This window comes from Petromyzon marinus, chromosome 1 (genome assembly GCF_048934315.1).
Source record: "Petromyzon marinus isolate PM22_M1 ecotype Great Lakes invasive population chromosome 1, UKy_Petmar_22M1.pri1.0, whole genome shotgun sequence".
NCBI classification, from domain to species: domain Eukaryota; kingdom Metazoa; phylum Chordata; class Hyperoartia; order Petromyzontiformes; family Petromyzontidae; genus Petromyzon; species Petromyzon marinus.
This window is the reverse complement of record NC_133667.1, coordinates 23694106-23712305: the sequence shown is the minus strand read 5'-3', so window position 1 is coordinate 23712305 and position 18200 is coordinate 23694106. Positions and strand designations below refer to the sequence as shown.

Sequence of the window (18200 nt, the reverse complement as noted above, 5' to 3'; positions counted from 1 at the left end):
CATTGTTTTTCAAACTTGAAAAAAAAATAATGAACACAAGCTGAACTATGCATATATATATAAAATTATGGGGATCCAAACACCACGGGGCCAAATGGCACAGTGGCCGAGCGATCAACTCGTATTGAGAAAGGTATGCTTTTCAAACGCTGATCAGGCTTTGACTCGGACACTCGGCCTTCCAAGTTCGATAAAATGGGGAACTGCAACTCTGGGCGGAAGATATCAGTGGGGTTGTCCTATGGAAAAAAGTTGTCTATTCCATAAGAAATTAGAATTTCCATCAGCATCTAGAAGGTATAGCTTTCCAAGACTTCCAGTGGAGATGAACACTGCACAGTGCGTGTATGAGCATGGGAACACTGCCTTTTTTTGAGAGAATAATAAATGGTAGTAATTTTAAAAATATATATATATTCTTTTAAACTATGCCTCTTCAAAGTCTCCACCAAAGCGAATTTTATTTTTCTATCAATCTCAAGTCTGTATGTCATATGAATTGTATATCTACTACCCGTTCTCAATCCACTGCTGGATGAAGGCCTACCCATGCTGTGTTGGTCTTGTGGTTTATTTTACCCGCAATTTACCATGCTGGTCAGTGCGGGTTCATGAAGGGCGTGCATGCTTTGGACTGGTGTCGGAAATAACTTGCCAATTTTCGTAAACCGTAGCCAGGAACCAAATTCAGGTCACCAGGCTTCGAGTGCAGCCTGCAAATCTTCTACCCCATAAAGAGTTTATTTCAGATTATTTGAAAACATTTATTGTCAAACGCTGCCTGCTTAAAAAAATGGGCCTTATATCGAAGAGGGATCTCTGTCTGCCTCCCTAATGTGCAGTAAACTCAGGAAGGCAACTTTAATGCAGTATTTCCTTTAAAAAAAACTCATTCTGAGGAGTATTTTTAGAAGCAGTCCTTTAGAGAACATGCCTGAGAAAAAATGTTTAAATTGTTTGCAATTTAGCATTCAGATTCATTTCCTTCCTGAGAGTTGATCCAAAAGGGTTAATTGCACATGGTTTGACAAAATCCTAAAGCCAGTGATGTTTTAACAGTAATTATTCTCTTCCGTATATGTTGTTTGATGTACAATAACGTATTGCAGTGAAAGATGCAATGATGCATTGACTCATTGATTAAATTGATTCATTTAGCTTACAATACACGCGATCAAGCGTGCATGCGTAATAATGTGTTTTTTTATATTCGTCTGTTACATTTAATGGGTTCACGTGACCCCTCCACCCACCAGAGGACACTGAATTCGTCGCAATTTGAAAATAATCATTGATCCTATGCATTGAATCACAATTCTGAATTGTGGCAATTAATCGTTACTTTCCTAATTTACATAATTATTCTCACCTTCCTTTATGTGCAATTTAGCATGGTATTTAAAGTTGTGATGCTCACAGAGGTTTAAAAAAAATTGTTTCGCATTATTGATGCAGAGATTTATCCTAGTTTTACGATAGTTTGAAAACATGGGCGGCTGTTTTACCCACCACGTGTGATCCTCTGACTGACTGCGGTGTGCAATGGATGCTGCTGGGTGCATAATAAGTAACACTGCGAAAAGAGTTACAATGCAGCTATGTGCTGGTGTTGTCAGAAGGATGTGTTTAATTTCATTCAGGGTCTAATCAGCTCATCTTCCCTCTTGGCTCAATTGCAGCACATCACTGGGTCCCAACATTTAAATGCAGAATTTTAAACACAGGCTCAAGGCTGCCACTCAAGGCCCATTTGCACACACATGCTTTTAACTATTTTGTAAGAGTATAGTGTTCCTTATGGAAGGTAGAACGATGGCAGAATGCTTAGCACAATGCACTAGGAACCCAGCGACCTATATTTAAATCCTTTCGGTGTCAACTAAATGAAAACATTTTTTTTTATCAGGTAAGGCCGAGTGAGCTATATTATAGCTTATTTTCAGAATAACCTAGCCACAAATGATTGCTCAAAGTGGCTTATCACATGGACATTTATAGCAGCCAAATTATATACACGCATGTTCTAAATGTGGAGGGAAAAACCGGAGGACCCGGAGAAAAAAACCATGTGACCGTGGGGAGAACATGCAAACTACAAATACACAGGCATCAGGGTCAGGATCGAACCCATGACCTCCTGTATACCGGTCGAGGGAGTTAACATCTCGCCGTGGTGCCCCTAAATGGACATCTGAACTGATTCTGCCCTGCACCCCCCACTTCACAAACCTGTACTGTGGACCAGCATGGTGAAATATGCTCAAACTACCGCCGTGACCAACACACAGTGGAGAGGCCTGCATTCATTGATTTACTTTCATTTATTTAAGACTACTTTTTGTGTACAGTCATTGTCCCTCCAATACACTGTTGATTAGGGCGGTTGGCTACTTACGGTGCAAAAGAAGTTCAACATGCAGACACTTATTTCTTCATTTGCATAGGCCAAAACTTTTTGAAATCCATGCTGATGCTGAACAAGCCTTGACTGCCCTCAACCAGACATACATCGGCCCAGTGCTCATCTCCGTCAACCCCTTCAAGCAGATGCCGTACTTCACCGACAAGGAGATCGAGCTGTACCAGGGCGCGGTAAGGCCACTGGTGCTGCGCCGAACGTGGAGCCGCGAATCCATTCTTCTGAATCAGAATCGTTATTTCTACCGGAGGAATCCGACAAGCTGTAAAGCTCTTTTTCACAGATATCCAGTAGGAGCGCGTCGGAAACTCACCGTGTTTTCTTACCTCCAGCCCACATTTCCCACTGCAGAGGCGTCTTGCTGGCAGCGCTACTTTTGTCATGTTTTCTCCGCCGCGTCTCTAAGCCCGCGACTCGTCGGGTATGTAAATACGTGTTCCTTCGTGACGCGCGACTCTCACTGCCATGCGCTGTCTTCTCCTCCTGCCCGGCCTGGCCCCGTATTAGGCTCAGTACGAGAACCCCCCGCACATCTACGCCCTGGCAGACAACATGTACCGCAACATGCTCATCGACCAAGAGAACCAGTGCGTCATCATCAGGTACTTACAGCCTTGGTGAAAATGTTTTCTCTACGCAGTGTTTACCTCGTTATCACGAACCGTGCTCGTAACGATACCCCGGTTTATAACGAATGCACCTGCAGGAACGCATTGTCCTGTGTTGATTTATACGATCGTACGTACTGCCACACTTCCACTGTATTATACACTCTACTGTCCAGTGAATTTAGCACACATGTTGTACCTGTGTGTAATGTTTAAATTTTGCATCTGACCGTGAATGCAAATTTACATATAGCTGGCAACAGGTTAATGTTCTCGCGTGTTTTTTCAAAGAGTCCGTACAAATCGTCATGAAACCTGTTCCAGTAAGCACCCAGATTAAGTAGTGAACCCTCTTCTGGGTCTCCAAGTTGTTCATTTTAACGGGGGCGATACTGTATATGCATACATACTAGGCATGTGCCTATACATTGTTTCGTGGACTAAGGGCGATTATTAATGCCCACGATGCGTGCAACGAAATCGTGCAGGTGAGAATCGACGATTTGAGATTCGTGTGTGTTGTCTATGATGGGATTGTACGACCCCTGCAGCCACGAGAGCGGCGGTCGGCAACCTGCGGCCTTGGAGCCGCATGGTGGCTCTTTAAGGACTGCTTCGTAATGTTAGTTATTCAGGACCACCGTGTCGTATTCTCATGCATTGCGGTTCTTGAAATAGAGGGTTTTTTTTACCGAATTCGATACAAATGTATCTTCTTGTTATTTTGGTTGCAGACCCCTGCAGCCACTAGAGGCACTATATTTACCGCAATGGTAAAAAAAAACTAATTCTGACATTTCATAAAATCGCAAGAGGAATAATATTGTTACGTGCCTAATAAATACAAACCAGACATGCACCTGACAACTGATTAATTCAATTCTCTTTATTGTTTACATTGCAATTCATGTGGAAATGGTCTCATCAGTAGAACAAACCCTGCTTAGTTGGCAAATGTTATAGGTAAAATTGCTCACTATAAACGAGGGGGCCCTGTTCAGCCCAAAGAGGACTCTTGTCTCAGGTGCATGAAGTGATATTGTAGGGTTTTATGGATGATAACATGAATATAGCTTTGTTTATTTGTCTCTGCACTTCAAAAATTAAATATTTCGATTTGCCCATTGGCCAATCGGCCGACAGGACTTACGCTATCCAGCAGAATTTGTACAAACACTGTCACATTCTGGGTCTCTTGCTCAGTTATTGAGACAGGATTAGTCGTGAAGGACAGGATTAGTTGCGATGGACAGAATTAGTTATGAGACAGTGGTGCTGTGCTTCTGGCCGCCAAATGAAGAAAAACACAATTTACAAACACATATATGTGCACGCTCACGGAGACATACACAGCGGCTCACTGAGCTACATAGCTCTGTTTCAGAAGAGACCTGGCTGTCACAAGTGATAGCTCAACGAAGTGTCTGATCATCATGTGGAAATGTATAGCAGCCAAACACTCTGAACGCGTGATGTTGATTCTAAATGTTTAGGGAAAATCTGAGGACCCGGAGAAAAATCCACGTGGCCACCAGGAGGACATGCAAACTCCAAATATATAAGCGTCAGGGTCGGGAACGATCCCACGACCTCCTGTATACCAGGCGAGGTAGTTAACATGTCGCCGCCGTGGCGGTCCAACATTACAGCGGCTCACAGACGCTCGCACACTCCCTTCCAGTTTCACAGACACACGCACAGCGTGCGCGTGTGCAAACATTTAAAAAGTCGCCACATGGTGGGAAATGTGGCTCATTTCAGCATCGTGCCTGTGGCTTGACTGTGTCGGGTCATGGGTTCAACCACAGTGAGGCTTTCTTTATAAATTCCCAGGCGAGGATGCATGGCACAAGTGTGTGTGTGTGTGTGTTTTTCCAACCAATGTTTTCTAATGCTGCATACTGAAATAAAGGAGTGGGGGAGTGTGTGAGTGAAACAAAGACGACACCAATTAGAGGATAACGAGCAGCCCCATTTTCCCAGACGCTAGTTATAAGCAAATACATTTTATAAGTAAACTTTGCCCATGTAATTCACGCACAATTCGAAGTTCTTACATCGTGATCAATGTAGCAGAGCTCATCTGCAAAGGCCGTCCTAAGCCAGTGGTAGAAATTCCATATTTACGTGGAAGGGGCCAGTCACTATAATTCATGTGCTCAGCCAGATGAAACAAAGATTGTTTAAACATTGGTTTGCTCTAGCATATAGTATGCAGTTTTGTCCTGTCACTTGAATTGCGAAAACTTTTTTCTAACATTTTTTGTCTTTTCCACCGAATTTATCCCAATCGTGCAGCACAAACATTGCTTTCGAAGCTCTACATTCTTCCTATTTCCTGAGCCCTTGCGCATTTCGGAAGAGTAACCCAGATACAGTGGTAGATTCATCCTTTTATCTGTTGCCTTTCACAGATCAGAAGAAATGACCCAGAAATGGCAGATGTATCCATTGATGGAGAATAGGCTCGGTTTTTAACACCCCAGACATCAAGGAGGAGAAGAGTATTTTGTCTATAGCTATTATCTTATTACTGTGTATGATCGCTTAGCATTATGGTACACGCAGAGACACTGCAGAACTTGCCACAGAGTGAAAATTGAGCGTCGAAAGATATAAAAAAGGCGATAAAAATTAGCGCAGCTGATGTTGGCATGGGCTTTATGGCATGTAAGCAGTGTGTGACATTCACGCTTTTGAGGGCATCTACCCTCCCCTCGCTTGTTCATTTTCCCGTCTGATTTCTCAGCCAGAGGAGACGCCACAATGCCTCCGACAGAATAAAATGAAGCCCTTCCCTGGTGCATGGTAAATGGCTAAATCCCAGTGGTGCATACGTAGGTAGATATTTTGTGCAGATGGGCTGAGGAAATAGGAGACCCTGGGATATGGATTTTAACAAGGCAGCTTAGACAAGCAGAACAAAACTGATCAAACGCCTTGGGTGACACTTTTTTTTACTCTTCTTCCTAAAGGAAAGGGATATTTAGCGTTTCCTCAACGTGCCTCCGCGGCTCCCTTCGCTGAATGCGATGCATTTTTCCCAGTGTTATTTTTTTAAGTCCCCTTGTTTCCCGTCTTCCTGTCTGCGGAAAGAGTTTTCCAAAATTAGTAATGGCTTCAACGCTCATGTGCGAGTGTCTACCTATGACTCAGAACATTTGCAGTGGGTGCAATTTTGTCAGATCTCAGAAACTAAGTGGGTTTGAAACCTGGATATAGTGCTCGGATGGGCAACCACCACGCACGGCCAGGTTGTTATAGGCAGCTCCCTGCCAGGACCGCTTAGTCTTGGGCAGCAGAGGGAAATGCAACAACATCGATCGTTGTACTGTGCTTCTATGCTCCAGTGCTTCCTTGCCTTCACCAACCCGCACTGATCTTCATAGAAGGATGATCAAACAACCTCCACGACTGTGCATTGTTTCAAATTTCTTCCGTCTCATTGATGCAGTTTTTTCCCATTCTATTAACTCTAAATATAAAATTTGCATGAATCTTATATATAAGCGATTCTCTCATGCATGTATCGTTAAGTGTAAGAATCAAATTGTTGAATCGATGCATCGGGACATTCCTAATGACCAATGTTGACTTGGAATAAAGTGATGCTTGTTTTATTTACCCCAGACGGATGTGAAGCGCCAAGTTGATCCTCCCAACTGCGATTTTAAGTAGCACCCTCTCCACTGCGAGTCTGACCACAGCTTGGCCCACGTGGACATGGCGCGATAGCGATCTAACCCAACCTCGTTAAATAATGCGCAGACAAAACAAGCAGAATGACTGGCAGTTTTTTAATCTGACCACATAACCCTGAATGTGCCCGATCTTGCCAGTTTTCATAAGATGATCAGACCTTAGCCTGTTTAGTACTTGGATGAGAGAAAAAAAAAACCCAGTTATTAATTTTGTTTCTGCATAGCTTTAAGTGTTATCTTCTGCATAGCTTTAAGTGTTATCTTCTGCAATGGGTTTTTTTTTTTTCTCTCTGGGTACTCTGGTTTCTTCCCACTTGATGTCAAACGGTTATTAAAGGAATTGGCCAAACTAAATCTCGGCAGATTCCACTGGAAAACAATTATTGAGACTAAGCGTGGCGTTTCGAAGTAAAAAGCATCATCATTGTTATAAACCAGTGGTTCCTAGCCGGGGGTGCGAGATGCCCTTTCTGACAACCAAAGTGGGGGGAGGGGGGGTGTGCAGACTGTAGTAAAGTTTAAGAACCACTGTTCTAGACGTATGAATCTTAAACCTGTAGTTTTGTGGCCATCCTTGCGCTTTGTTCTGTAGAATATGGACACGTTCAATGCCCTTCAATTTTATTTTTTTATTGTTTTTTTTTATCTTGTGGTTCTTGGCTATGACTATGGTACTGTGTGCACTGTATGCCCGCCCCATTAACACAAAAGGTCGGTCAGGCGTGCAAGTTTTCTCTTGTGCCATTGACTGTGTCAATAGTGCCTGCCTAGTACGCACGCATGCGTGTGTCTGTAAGCTTGCGATACGAACCTGGCAAGCCGAGGTTCGATTCCTGGTCACGGGAAACATCAGTGACGATTATCTGAACCCCCTAGGTCGACTCAAATTAGGACCTGGTGTGGTGTGTAAACATCACCATTGGGGACATAAAGGCGGTCGGGCGTGTTGCTGAGACCACATCGCGTGCCGTGCCATGCCGGCCTTCATAGTTACTCGCGCCAACAGCATTTTCCACAACAGCCTGTTAAGGCTATACAGGGGGGTCTTTGTAAGCTTGAATATCTGTGCAAATGTATGCAAGGTGGCTTGTGGACCTTGTCATGCACGTTTTATCGGCAGCGTTTGCACCGTGTAATAACCAGCTTGTCTGTGCATGCAGTGGTTGGAGCCGAAACAGAAACCCTTTTTAATGCAACAGAATAGCAGCATTGTGTCAACAGCTAATATATATTTGTCTTTTGACAAAAAATGCCGTAAATGCGCATAATATTGTTGGAACTCGGAAGTCAGCGGGATTTTGAGCCTGGTTATTAGATGGGGTGGTTGACCAATCAGGGCTTGCCCAGGTGTTGCTGGCTCAGGGCGGCAAGGTGACCAGGGAATGGTAGAGCTGAGTTGTCCTTTGTCTTTGTGATGACTTTTCTCTCGGTTTTCTGGTCTCCTTCCACATGCATGCACGCTTGCATTCACTACCATTCGTGAATGTAATTGAACACATATCACAATGCAGGATCCTCCTGAAAGAGCCTTGCGACCCAGTGTGGCTTTCCTGGATAAAGAATTGTTTCGATGATTATTATTATTTAATTTCTCTAGTTCATCATTGCAGAACCACATCTCTACAAAGGCAGAGTTTTTTGGGTGTACAATACAACGTTGCATATCTGGACGTTGCCATGTACGGTGATTTAATGGGTGAGTGGTACAGGTCATGCAACGAACACGGCATCGTTAGCCAGTGCCGCAAACTAAACAGACACAAATAAAAATTGTTTAGTCATGCCTTACTGACTCCTTTAATTGCAGGAGTTGTTCACTCATTTGTCATGCTCAGTGGTCAGTGTGATGGCCATTACGAAGAATTATGATTTGGACTATTTTGCAACACACTGCAATCTAAAAGCATGACCTATTTCACACAAAAAATACCGTTTCCTATTCAGCCTTGAAGACCGTATGGACACGTGCTCTGAGCGAGCACCTATTAAGGGCAAAGTGGCTCGCGAGCGATCGCTATGGCCATCAGCATGCCCAGCCACATTTGTCTTCCCAATGCCGATGCTCGCACAAAAACCGGGCTGATGTTAGGCTGAGTAGACCTAGAGAAGGCCCCAGACAGGTTGAGATATCAATTGTCATCACTGTTGATGTTTGTGACCAGGAATTCAACCTAGGTTGCTAGCTTTAAAGTTGAGTGTGTAAATTCATCCACCACTGCTTCCCACTATTATACATGGAGGTCCAGCAAGAACAGAGCAAACACACGTGCAGACAAATCCATCCGGATGGCATGACAAGCGTCTCAGATGGCTACGAGTTTAAATTCTCATCGACGGTTGACTCAGCCCTTCACCCCAGCAGGGTCAATAAGACGAACATATCTCTATGGGAATGCAACAAAGGTCATCAAAACGGATAGCCTCAGTCCCACCATGGGAATGTGGAATTTCCAAGGCTTGTTTAGGGTCATCTATGTAGACAAGTGCAGCTCAATCAGTTGTTCATTACAACGCCTTTGAGACACTTTGACTTTCACCAGTGACCTGCAGACACAATGTTTCGTAGTTTGCACACGCAAGCATGAACGCGTGCATTAAAATACCCGCTCACGCGTGCATTAAAATACCCGCTCATTCGTGATTGTGCTGTTTGATGCTGACATTAGAAACCACCACACGGACGGATCGTTGTGTGTCGACATTGCCGGGGAATTTATCGACGCTCCTGTGGGATACATCCCTCCCCCCCTCCCCCACCCCGTTCCTGCTCCCCATTCCAAAACTTAGCAACAACTAAAAACAAAAGCGAGGGGCACGCGTTTGGCCAGGTCGGTGGGAATCGCCGAGTCCGAGTGAATCTGCGTGGGTGCGACCGCCCACGTCCCTTGCCCCCGATTGGCTCCAGCCAGCTCCCTCGGTCTGTCTGTGGGTTTTAAGGGCCGTCCATAAATGACGTCACGCACCTAGGGTGGGGGGGGGTCAGACATTTGTGACGAAGCGGGGGGTTTGAGAAATGTGACGTCACATCAAAAGGCGCAACTTTAAATAAATATAGATAACACGTTCTACTTAATAGACTTTTTATTAAATGTTTTCTCCTACAACATCAGAGTACAGCGCCACATTAAATACGCACTACAATGACAACAGTTTAAAGAGATTTGAAGCATGTTTTATATTTTTTGGGGGGGGGCAGAGCTTTGTGACGTCATATTTGAGGGGGGGGGGTCTGACTTTTTGTGACGCCGTGTGACGAAGGCGGGTGGGGGGGTAAAAAATCGTCCAAAATCGCGTGACGTCATTTATGGACGGCCCCTAATGGTTATTGGGGAGGGGTGCGGCATGTGGAGTGACGTCACCCGCTCATGGTTATTGTGGAGGGGTGCGGCATGTGGAGTGACGTCACCCGCTCATGATTATTAATGAGGGGAGGGGTGTGGCGTGTGCAGTGCGCGACCTTCTTGTGCGTTCGTGTAAATTTCCACGCGGGCATGAATATTAATGAAGGGGGTGGGGGGGGGGCTCTTTTGCAGTGACGTCACGCACGGATGTCGCACTGTGCTGCGTAGATTTATTTTTTACCGTCACTTTCTGTAAAGAAACGTCATATTTGAAGAGACTTTTCGTGATAAATTATTTAATTCAGCTCGACCTTCCTGTGCGTTAGTGCAAAAATCCACCCACTCATGAATATTAATGAGGGGGGGTGGGCCTCATGTGGCGTGACGTCACGCGCGGGACGGACAGACATTTCTGGGTGATGATTATAGTAGGTAATGTATGTTGAACTTCTTTCGCACCGTATGGAGCCAACCGTGCGGGAGAAGGACAACAGTTTGTGGTGAGCGGTCACGTAGTGGCTAGCGTGCCGCAACAAGAACCCAGTGACCAGAGTTTGATTCCTGCTTACGGTCAAGACCAGGGACGATTATCTGAACCGGTTTTGGGCATCCCCTAAGTCGACTCGGCCTCGAACTTTTTACTCGACCTGGTGCGGTGTGTAAGCATTGGCACTGGGGAGACTCAGGCGGCTGGGTGTGGTCCTGGCCACCCACCGCATCGTGTGCCGTGCCAGCCTTCACAGGTGCTCTCAAACAAAACTTGCCCCAAACGTTTGTTTAGGCTATACAGAGGGGGGGGGGGGGGTATTTGTATGCCACGTTATATAGCTAAAGATTGCGATGGAGCAGTAGCCCAGTGTTCTAATCACTGCGTTATGAACCCATCAGCAGTGGGAATGATATCAGAACTGATCTTGCTGCACCACTCCGCACCTCCCTCGCACCCATCTTAAATAACCCACACTGCTCTGCGCGGTGAAGTATGGTCCAATAACCCCCATGATCGACAGCCTGAGCAGACATTCATCAAGTAGTGTATTGACAAAGGGCTGCAAAATTACCATTTAATGAATATATCCCTAGAGGAAGCGATAACAAGAGATAGATGCAGAAGCACATCGTAGAGCACAGTTGGAGGGACAATGAAAATATTTTGGGAACGTAAAGAGGCACACTGAGCTAATGCTGGGCTGGTTGTGGGTTTCACACCTGATGATGATTGCTTGTGTTACAGTCGAAACGTCGTGAGAATTTTATTGTTTTATATATGTTTTAATTATTTTATTGCTTCCCTTCTACGTGACTTTACCGAAAGAACCAAGAATATGCTGGGCTGGTTTTTAAGAGTTGACATGCTAATTATTAGGGATGTATTGTTTTGTCCACCCTTGGAATCAATAAATGATGATGCGATTTGATTCAATAATCCATTGGACATCTGTGAAAAAGAGTTTTATAGGTCATCGAATTCCTCCAGTATAAAAAAAATCGGATAGTTTTTTTATTGTGCTGAATGTAGTGGCCTCTTCTTAGTGGCTCGGCGGGGTTCACTTGAACCCGTTACAAACTTTGAACGTTGCCGTCTGCCGGCGCACTTTTAAACTTCTGCAGACTTCTGCCAGCCTCCTACGAGTTCTGCATCATGCAATCACATGGCTGCAGTGAGTCACCCCCGTTGGCTGGACAGGGAGACTGGGGGTCTCGCGTGGTTTTCACCTTGACCGGTGGTTTGCATATTTGACCGTAACACTGTGTTAAGAACCTGAGACACCCTGGCTGCATCTGTGAGAATGATCACCCCCCCCCCCCCCCCCAAATTTCTCGCAACGTGAACAGTTGTTCCCACACTGTTGGGGAGAAATTCTCAAAAAAGCTCTTAAGAGTGAAACGTAACAGCATTCCTTTGGCTAAATCAAGAGATGTGTGAAACAGCATCGGTTTTTAAGTTGACTCCCCATCATTGTTTTGAACGTTTAGAATCAACGGCGCCATTTGTCACACATTCCAGGGGGAAGCGAGGAAGCTTAAAGGGGGGCTTGAAGACATTTGCAGCACCGTTGAAATATTTAAATAGCATATTTTGAAAGCATTTGGCTTCAGTGATTCTGCATGTCGTTATGATATCTGCATGTGATTTCATCCACGTTTGAATTGGTAAAAAAAAATGCTATACAGAATAGAACCGAACATTTTATTTTTGGTAGCCCAAATATGGTTCTAAATGTTTATTCTCCTTTAGATTTGCAGTTTTCCAGAAGCCCAATGGCAATTGAATTAGGGCATTCTTCAGAGAGTTGCAAATTTCAGGTCAGGGGGTAAATTCACCCCCATCATCCCTCTAGAGTTGGTAAAATGAGTACCACTTTGTTGGAAGGGAACAATGTTCATTTTGAGGAATTATCCCTGTCATGGACTCACGTAATTTCTACTTCTGGCCACCAACAAGAGATGAGTGATGTAGAATTTCTCATTTGAGATTGGAGATGTTTTTGTTGCTTGGAATTGACAAAAAGCATAATTAAGAATAAGAGTTACTCTATATGGTGTCTAATATGCATTCAGTTAACCTCATGTATCAGAATGTAACCTAAACCATGGCCTGGAGCAGGGCCAACGATATATATATATTTTTGTGTAGATTCCCAAAGTGTTCATTTAACCGAGGCGACTTCAATTATTTAAATGTCGTAACAAAAGTCATTGAAGACGATGTATGCAATATGATTTTCTTGAATTGTTAATAATGAGACAGCTTCACAATGTGAGCGAGGGATCTGCTCATTCTTTGTTGCGTAGGAACATAACAAATATTGTAATTTTTTATAATTTTGTCTCATTTTGGATATATATGTATGGAATCACCAGTGGTAGTTACAGAGATACCTGCTATATTTAATTTAGCCTGTCATGTGTGTGCATATGTGTGCGCGTATGTGATGTGGGTATGTGACGTTTTCGTAGTGGTGGTACACAGGAGTGCGCACACTGTGATGAACCCAGTAACCCGAGTAATTTTCCAGCACATCAGTGGCGAGTGGCAGCTAAATCAGTTCTGGGTCTCCCTTAGGTCAACATCTGAGCCTTTAGTAAGTACCTGCTGCAGTGTGTAAACATCGGCACTGGGAAGACAAAGGTGGCCGGGTGCAGTGATGGCCACATCACCCCACACTTCTGTGGCAAGCAGCATTAATCAGCCATTTACTAACAGCACTTGCCCCATATGATAATTGTTTTTTTACCCATTTATCTGGCAACAAAACTGATACCTTTTTTACAAAGAGTCATGTTTACATTGACCACAATACCTGCGGTCGGAACGCAAACAAAAAAAACAACAACTCTGATAATGTATGTGGCACTGTCCTTGAAATTGATTGGTCCACACCCGAGACAGCTTTCTTTAGAGCCTCGTCTCACATGGTGTTAGACCAGAAGACGCCAAAAGGTGCACAACTCAAAGACAATGCACCATCAGAGTATGAGAGCTCGGGGTTAGCATTTACACCATTGGAAACCTCATTTGCCAGTAACAAAATATGATCATTGTTTTTTTATCCTATTATCTGGCAACAAAACTGACACCTCTTTTCTACAAGGAGTCATCTTTACATTGACCACAATACCTGCGGTTGGAACGCAAACAAAAAAACAACAACTCTGATAATGTATGCACTGTCCTTGAAATTGATTGGTCCACACCCGAGACAGCTTTCTTTAGAGCCTCGTCTCACATGGTGTTGGACCAGAAGACGCCAAAAGGCGCACAGCTCAAAGACAATGCACCATCAGAGTATCAGAGCTCGGGGTAAGCATTGTAAAAAAGGTGTCAGTTTTGTTGCCAGATAAAAGGGTAAAAAAAACAATGATCATATTTTGTTACTGGCAAATGAGGTTTCCCAATGGAGCACATGCCCCAACAGTCTATAAGGCTGTACAGTGTTCCTTGAGTTTGGCTTTTTACGGTGCACCAATATATAATGTCCTTTCAACTTAAACCTGTTTGCTATCAGGTATTGAATCGAGGGCACAGCTGGTTTCTGTTTAAGAAAGTCTCTTCAACCTGGTATGCTTCCAGTTAGCGAGCCTGCTCTCTGTGGGCTGTTGAGAGCCGCCTGTTTTTTTTCAAAAAACCCGTGTCCGGGGTCTGTCACGTGCGCTCACGTGGTTTGTGCATTGAGGTTTTCGCATGTGCAGCTAATTTGACCTATCCAAGAAATCTGCACACTTCATTTCAACAAACACTGCAGAGTCAAGTCTGGGCAGAGTGATTTTTCTTTCTTTGTCTGACGGATGTATTTTTAAGAATTCGTGGTAGTCACACCTCTTCAACAATATTCCTGGTAGATTTGCGGCCTTTTTTTTAAAGCGCTCACAAACGCCGTGCATTTGCGTCTTATTAAATCATAAAACCGCGTGTTTATAGGTAGTTCCTGCTTGGTAAAAAAAATTGCCCCATACTCCTTTTGGATCACTCGCTTTAAAAAATACTCGCGCATTCCGTATTTTTTTCTGCTGGTTTTTCGCAACCGCTGTGAGAGTGCACTCGGTTTTGTCTTGTCATTGGAGCTCAAGGTGCTTCTTGTCAATTCCACGATGATGGAATTACACACACGACAAAGTAGGTCCTGAGCCAGTGGTGCAAAATACTTCTTTATATGTGGCAGGGGCCAACTTATACATTGGTTAACCACTGTTGATTTCCCACAATGTGCTTCCTTTTATTATCTACCCGAGAAGGATTTGATTCGGCACGTATTTTGTCACACAACCACCACAACTACGGGATATATAAGCACTTTTTCAACGTTATTATATCATCTGCAAATTATGCTGAAGTGAAACGTGCATTCATCAGGTTTCAAGACTGTATATTTGAGTTTGCATATCCTCCTTGTGGTCTCGTGGAGGTTTTCCTCTGGATTCTCTGTTTTTCCTCTCTACATTTAGAAACATGCATTGAGCTTATTTTGCTGCTATAAATGTACAAACGATAAGCCACTGAGCTATGATTTTGTGGCCAGGTCGTTTCTGAAAAAATACACGAATACCTTGGTGGGCTTTTCCTGGCAGGATGGGGATGGTTAAGTTGTATTTGTACGTGTTTGGGTAATTGGTTTGCCTTGTACTTGGCACTACTATCGTGTTTTTTGTATTGTTTGTTGTAACGTTCTTACCCGCTCCTACTGGACATCTGTGAAAAAGAGCTTTATAGCTCATCAGATTCCTCCAGTATAAATGAATATTGTCATTATATCCCTATATATTTTACTGGACTGGGCTGCAAATGCACTTGTGCTCCTGGCAAATGATGCTGCTAATGATGATATAAACATTAGCTATATAACCTTTAACCCTGCTTCAAGCAAGCTGTGGAAATTGTTGCATTTTTATATTATAATTCAGTTATTTTCTGTATCGTTTTTATCATCTAATTTGTCTCATTTGTAGCATATAGTTGTGTTTGCTATTACTCACCCTAAACTCATTGGAATATAATGGTAGCTAATTTGCTTACGTAATAAATAATCGAATCTCATGATTCCATGTACGTAGCATGGACAATAAGAATCGACATGAGTCGATGAACCTATTCATCATTCGCGCTGAATGAGGATGGACTTGCATTGCCCCGTGCATTGACCTCCCGTCCCTGTGTGCGTGCACTGCGTGACCACCACCTTGCTCTGTGTTTTACAGTGGAGAGAGCGGTGCTGGAAAGACCGTGGCAGCCAAGTACATTATGAGCTATGTCTCCAAAGTGTCTGGAGGAGGCTCAAAAGTGCAGGTGGGAGCAGCCTCGGGTCACACTAATCTCATCGCTCTTCATCACCATCCATTAGAATGGAGGCTGACTCAACCCCTACCCCCCCCCCCCCCCCCGTCAGCCCAAACGAGTGCGCGTCCTGTCAACGTTTAGAGTGCTGCTCAGTGCGCCGCTGGTGGGGTGGTTTTCGATTCTAACTTTAATACGGTGACCTTTACTAATGATAGCCACTCGGCACACTTGCGCCATTGTTTTATTTTTAGTCGCATTATTTTTAGTTGCTGAAATGAGTGTTGGGTGGTGTGCATCTTCCTTAGTGTCTGAGTCAGCAGTGGAAATTTCACATTTCTAGAGTAAGGGCCAGTCCATCTGTAGAACTTATCCTGTGTTGCCTTCCCACAGAGCGATACTTATTTTGGCAACCGTGGGGGAGAGCTTAGGCTGATTCAACCCGCAGTCAGCAATTGAACCTGCATCCATCCAATTGCAAGTTGAGCACGCTTGTAATATAACATAACACTTGGAAATTGTTACTGATACAACTGTTTACAATACGAATATCCGCTGAATTCCTTTACAAAGTGAATAAAAAAACGTTATGTTTACAACAGTGGATTATTTCATCTCTCTATGCTTTGAAGTGGGCTGTATCCTCTCGTATATGTGGGTCATCTGCAGACACTCTGGTTTCCTCCCCCATTCCAAACACTCATTTTTTGGAATTGTCCAAACGTCCCAATGCATGACTCTTCCGAAAAAGAGTCATGAGAATAGGGTGAAGGCTTTGTTGTAAAAACTACACGCATCATTATTATGATACTAAAATCAACAGGAACACCGACTTACATTGTGACCTAATTGTAATGTCAAATTAAAACATGTAGTGTACAAAAGCATCTTTAAACAACACGATCCTAACAACTAAGTTCTGCTCTTATTAATCAATTACAGCAGTTAAGTAGCAACGGCAGATGCTGCTGTGGTGATAGACTCCTACAAGGGCAATACCAGTCAATGAATTGACGTAATTAAGGGTCACGATTCAAGCCAAGAATAAAAAAAAATTAAGTGCTCTAATGGCTGTGGGGGGGGGGGTCACATGAATCCATGACATGCAATATACACAAACAATTATATTCTTACACATGTAATTTGATACGTATGTCTGGAGCATAGGAATCAGCATCAGTCTGCATCGTTATACCCTTGATTGGTTGACTTCAAAATAATCCACCTAAGTGGTGCATTTGTAGAATGCCCAACTCGTTACTGGAAGATTGTATATTAGTTACCCGGTCGGGAATTATAGTATATTAGTTACCCGGTCGGGAAATATAGTATATTAGTTACCCGGTCGGGAAATATAGTATATTAGTTACCTGGTCGGGAAATATAGTATATTAGTTACCCGTTTGGGAATTATAGTATATTAGTTACCCGGTTGGGAAATATAGTATATTAGTTACCTGGTCGGGAAATATAGTATATTAGTTACCCGGTCGGGAAATATAGTATATTAGTTACCCAGTCGGAAAATATAGTATATTAGTTACCCAGGCGGGAAATATAGTATATTAGTTACCCGGTCGGGAAATATAGTATATTAGTTACCCGTTTGGGAATTATAGTATATTAGTTACCCGGTCGGGAAATATAGTATATTAGTTACCCGGTCGGGAAATATAGTATATTAGTTACCCAGTCGGGGTGTTGATTTAGCTTATTATCTTTTATAGGGTCTGTAAAATGTATACTATTTTGTGGAAAGTCAACACGTGTTTCCTTTTAAGCAGATGGCCCCAAACACAAATGTATGCCACTGACTCATGTAGGACAAGGGAGATGAGCACCTCCTAGAGTTTCCACCTGTCCTGCTTTCCCCAGGGTCATCATCCTCTTTTTGGGAATTCTATGTTTTCTCAGCACGTTAAGAGTCCTGGTTTTTGTTACTCATCCAATAATACACCACTCAAAGCAATGCATTTCCATGTCATTCTCCCCTCTTATGACAATGTGAAATGTTCTTTCAACATATTTTTTTTTCATTTTGTAATTCAGAGGGGGCAACCCAAACACCGTCCATACACTCTTTTGAACAGGGAGAAGCTTTTGGTTATGAAACGGCAACGCTGCTTCCATTGTCAGAGAATGCGAGGCTCTTGACGTATCAACTTGCCCATATTTCCACGCGCTCTGCTCGCAATACTCTTTCAAAATGTCCTTCCGCCGGTCCCTCCTGTGCTGCAGCATGTCAAGGACATCATCCTGCTGTCCAACCCCCTGCTGGAGGCCTTCGGTAACGCCAAGACCGTCCGCAACAACAACTCCAGCCGCTTCGTGAGTATCTCAGCAACCGCCGTCGCTACG

General features: G+C 43.6%; 1 protein-coding gene across 1 annotated transcript in view; it reads left to right on the top strand.

The window, feature by feature from the left end:
• LOC116938511 (unconventional myosin-Ie-like) overlaps nucleotides 1-18200 on the top strand; it is a 113162-nt gene that overhangs the window by 48870 nt on the left and 46092 nt on the right. The window contains exons 3-6 of the mRNA XM_032945662.2: nucleotides 2503-2592; nucleotides 2927-3021; nucleotides 15767-15854; nucleotides 18081-18170. Coding sequence (XP_032801553.1) covers nucleotides 2503-2592; nucleotides 2927-3021; nucleotides 15767-15854; nucleotides 18081-18170 — 363 coding nt within the window. The remainder of the gene's footprint in view (nucleotides 1-2502; nucleotides 2593-2926; nucleotides 3022-15766; nucleotides 15855-18080; nucleotides 18171-18200) is intronic.